The following is a 3,592-nucleotide window of genomic DNA, read 5'->3' as shown; positions in this document are numbered from 1 at the left end:
CAGCTTTGACAGAAGGAGGTGTGTGAAAGAAGAAAATCTGCGATTTGGAGCAGTTGACATGGGTGCCAGAGGCTTCAGAGAAATCATTGAGAAGGGTTTTTAAGCGAGAGGCCTCCTGGACAGAGGGATAGCCAAATAGCATGGTGTCATCAACGAACTGCTGATGAGAGGTAGCAGGGGTGTTGTGAACAGAGATGCCTTTAAGCTGTTGGGAATGGAGGGCGTGTTTGATGTGACAACCAAGACCCTCAGCCATTAGAACAAAGAGGAAGGGGGATAGGGGATCCCCTTGTCTGATACCTCGAGAGGGTTTGAAGGGGCGGGAGGGGATACCGTTCACAAGGATGGAGAAGTGAGTGGATGAGATTAGGCTCATGATCCATCGGATCCACATGGGGCAGAATCCAAAAGCTTTTAACATTTGTTGTATATAAGTCCAGCTGAGTTTATCGAAAGCTTTAGAGAGATCCAGTTTGAGTATCATACCTGCTTGCTTTGAATGCTTGAGGGAGTGTATTATCTCGTGCGTGAGGAGAATGCCATCCATTATCTGTCGTCCTTCCACGTACCCCGCCTGTTCCGGTGATATAAGCAGAGGTAAGAGGGGTTTTAGCCTGTTTGCAATAACTTTAGATATGACTTTGTAAATGACGTTGCATAATGCTATAGGCCTGAATTTATCAGGTGTGATAGAATCCTCCTCTTTGGGGATGAGAGTGATGAAGGTGGAATTGAGGGAGGGAAGAAGCCAGCGCAGGGCCCTTGATTCTTCTACAATTTGCCAAACCTCCAACTTAATCATATCCCAAAAAGCGTGAAAGAACGTGGTAGTGAATCCATCTGGGCCTGGGGCCTTTCCTTCTTTAAGCTGGGACATTGCCTCATCCACTTCCTGGGGGAGAATAGGGCGCATAAGAAGCTCATTGTGTTCCTTCGTGATGAGCTTTGGCACATTGCTGATAATTTTCCCAATAGCCTGATGCCGATCTTCTATTTGTTCCTGGTGGACATGTTGGAAGTGATTGAGGAGTACCTCTTCGATTTCCTCATGCTTCTCTACTTTTGCCCCTTCTTGATTCTGGATGAAGGGTATATTATTGTGCATCCTTCTCTGCACCGTGGTTCTGTGGAAGAATTTGGTGTTACGCTCCCCCTCCTTCAGCCATCTGACCCTTGACTTTTGCCTCCAATAGATTTCCTCCTGCTTTCTCCTTTCCTCGAGCTGGCTGTGGATGAGCCGTTCCTATTCCAGGGTAGCCTCCGAATGCCCCTCTGTGATTATCTTTTGATGGAGATCCACCAGTTCCTGATTTAACTCTTGTTGCGCCTTAAAAATATTTCCAAAGGTCTCCCTGTTCCATCTTTTTAGTTGATTTTTTAGAAATCTTAGCTTCTGTTGGAACTGATACATTTTTGCCCCCTCTGGAGGGACATACGATTCCCAGGTGGTCTTGACGAAATCCTTGAATGCAGGGTGCGAGAGCCAAAACCCCTCAAAGCGGAAGGGTCTTTTTGTCAAGTCACCTGGTCTTTGCCATTGCAGAGCTATCGGCCAGTGATCCGACCCTGTGTGTGCGAGTATTGCAGCTGAGATGTCTCCTCCTAGATGAACCGCATTGTCTGAGATGAGGAAGCGATCCAATTTGGAGGCAATTTGATGTTTGCCGGCTCTGCGATTGCTCCAAGTGAAGGTACCATTACAGAACGACATATCTATGAGAGACGCAGTTTGGATGAAGTCCTTGAAGCGAGCAACTTCTGGTTCCATTCTAGTTCTCCCTCCTATCTTCTCCTCGATTTTAGTGATCATGTTGAAGTCTCCTGCAACAATCCATAGTGGATGCCTTCTGTTATTGCTGAGAGCTTCTATAGTGTCTAGGAGCGCAATTTTGTTTCCTGTGTCTTGCGGGAAATATACATTTGATAAGTTGCCATGAATATTGGTGCCCAGTATGTGAAAGGTCGCCTGTATGAGATGATGAGAGGCATGAAAATCTGTGAGGGTTACCGCTTGGGTATTCCAAACTATAGCAAGCCCTCCCGAGGCTCCCGAGGCGTCGACTGCGACCGAGCGACAACCTGGCCATGCTTTTGAGAGTATGCTGCCTAGTGTAGAACTATTACACTTGGTTTCCTGGAGAAAGCACATCTGCGGCTTTTCCATTTTAATCATGTTTTTTAACATTCTGAGTTTTCCAGGGCTGTTAAGCCCTCTTAAGTTCCATGATACTAGCTTCATGATTCAACTATTGATGGAGGGCTTGTAGTACTTCGTCAACTTAGCATACCTGCCTGAATCTACCAGGATTTTCCCAATCTCGATCGTCCGCTGGAGATCTGTTTTTCTTCCTCTTTTTTTAGAGTCCTTTGGGCGTAAGCTGCCATCCCAATGACTTCCTGGTTGTATACCTAGTTGGTGCTGATGATAGGCTCTTGAGATGACCACTTCGAGCTTATTGAGTTGATATTCTGAGATTGTTTCGTATGCCTTCTTTTTGCAAGCTAGTTCCAGTTCCAGAATATCTAGGCCATTTAGATCTATGCTTTCTGGCTCTTCTTCCATTTGTTGCACTTGACTGCTTTCTTCTATATTGATCTCTGATTCCTGGGGGATGTCTGCCTTTCCGTCGACTTCCATTTCCTTGTGAATCTCTGCTGATTCTTTCTGGCTTCTGCTGAGGATAGTTGGGATGGTGATGGGGGGAGGAGATTTGGGAGGGGGATTTGAGGGAGGGGGATGGGAAGAGGAAGAAGGGTGGGCATGGTTAGTCTCAGAGCTTAAGGGAAGCTCATCGGAGGTTTGAGCAAGAATATCGAAGCTGTTCTTAGTTACGGGGCCTTGGGCTTTATTAGGCTGGGGTTTGTTCCCATTCTGGGGCTTTTTGTGCGAGCGTTTCCGGCTTGGGACTTTGGTGAAGCCTTCCTGGGTTAGGGTTTCAGAAGGGTCTGGGGTATTGACTTTAGCATTTTGAGGGAAATCCCTGAAAAGATGCCCCAGAGCATGGCACTTTCTGCAGCGAAAGGGTACGTGTTCATAGTCGAGAGGCTGGATCCATTCTTCATCTCGATGGGCGAGGGTTACCGACTCTGGTAAAGCTTCATTCAGGCGTATGAAGACACATATTCGTGCGTAGGAGGTGTACCTACGCGATTTGGTTTCTTCTGCCGCTCTGATGTACTCTCCTACTCCATTTCCTATACCCTTGAGAATGTCCTCGTCCCAATATTCATCCGGAAGAGAGTACATTCTGATCCAAACCGGCGCCCATGTGAGATCTTCTTTATCTGGGTTAAATCTTGGAATCCATTCCCTCAGATACAGTCCTGCTGAGTTGAAAAAGTAAGGCCCTGCTCCCAGGATTCTGTATTTGTCCTCTAAACAGAAAAATATTGCAGTGAAGAATCCTTTCGGCCCTAGCTGCAAAGTTACATCTCCTTTGGGCTTCCATTTCGCCGCAATCCAGCCATATAAGGCTTTCTCAGTCGGCCAAAACCCTATAAACTTCCCAATGAGGGCATGATCCCTCATGTACTCTATTCTTCTATCAATCTTGTCTCCCGACAGTTCTATTCGCGGCCGTTCTTTGGCCAC

The 3,592-nt window shown here is 46.7% G+C and overlaps 1 protein-coding gene across 1 annotated transcript; it reads right to left on the bottom strand.

Annotated features, from left to right (window-relative positions):
* Window positions 1-1,243: 1,243 nt before the first annotated feature.
* LOC149172736 (uncharacterized) lies at window positions 1,244-2,149 on the bottom strand. The gene has a single exon (XM_089426441.1). The coding sequence runs from the start codon at window positions 2,147-2,149 to the stop codon at window positions 1,244-1,246; it is 906 nt and encodes a 301-aa protein (XP_089282567.1).
* Between the last annotated feature and the right edge of the window lie 1,443 nt (window positions 2,150-3,592).

This window comes from Pinus tabuliformis, chromosome 4_2 (assembly GCF_031772625.1).
Source record: "Pinus tabuliformis cultivar Carrire ecotype Pingquan chromosome 4_2, CPIR1, whole genome shotgun sequence".
Lineage (NCBI taxonomy): Eukaryota > Viridiplantae > Streptophyta > Pinopsida > Pinales > Pinaceae > Pinus > Pinus tabuliformis.
Note: the sequence above shows the minus strand (reverse complement) of the source record. Positions and strands in the feature narration are given on the sequence as shown.

Bases quoted from the DNA above. Each gene is read 5' to 3' on its own strand.
- LOC149172736 (XM_089426441.1), bottom strand. From the start codon at position 2,149: ATGTGCTTTCTCCAGGAAACCAAGTGTAATAGTTCTACACTAGGCAGC.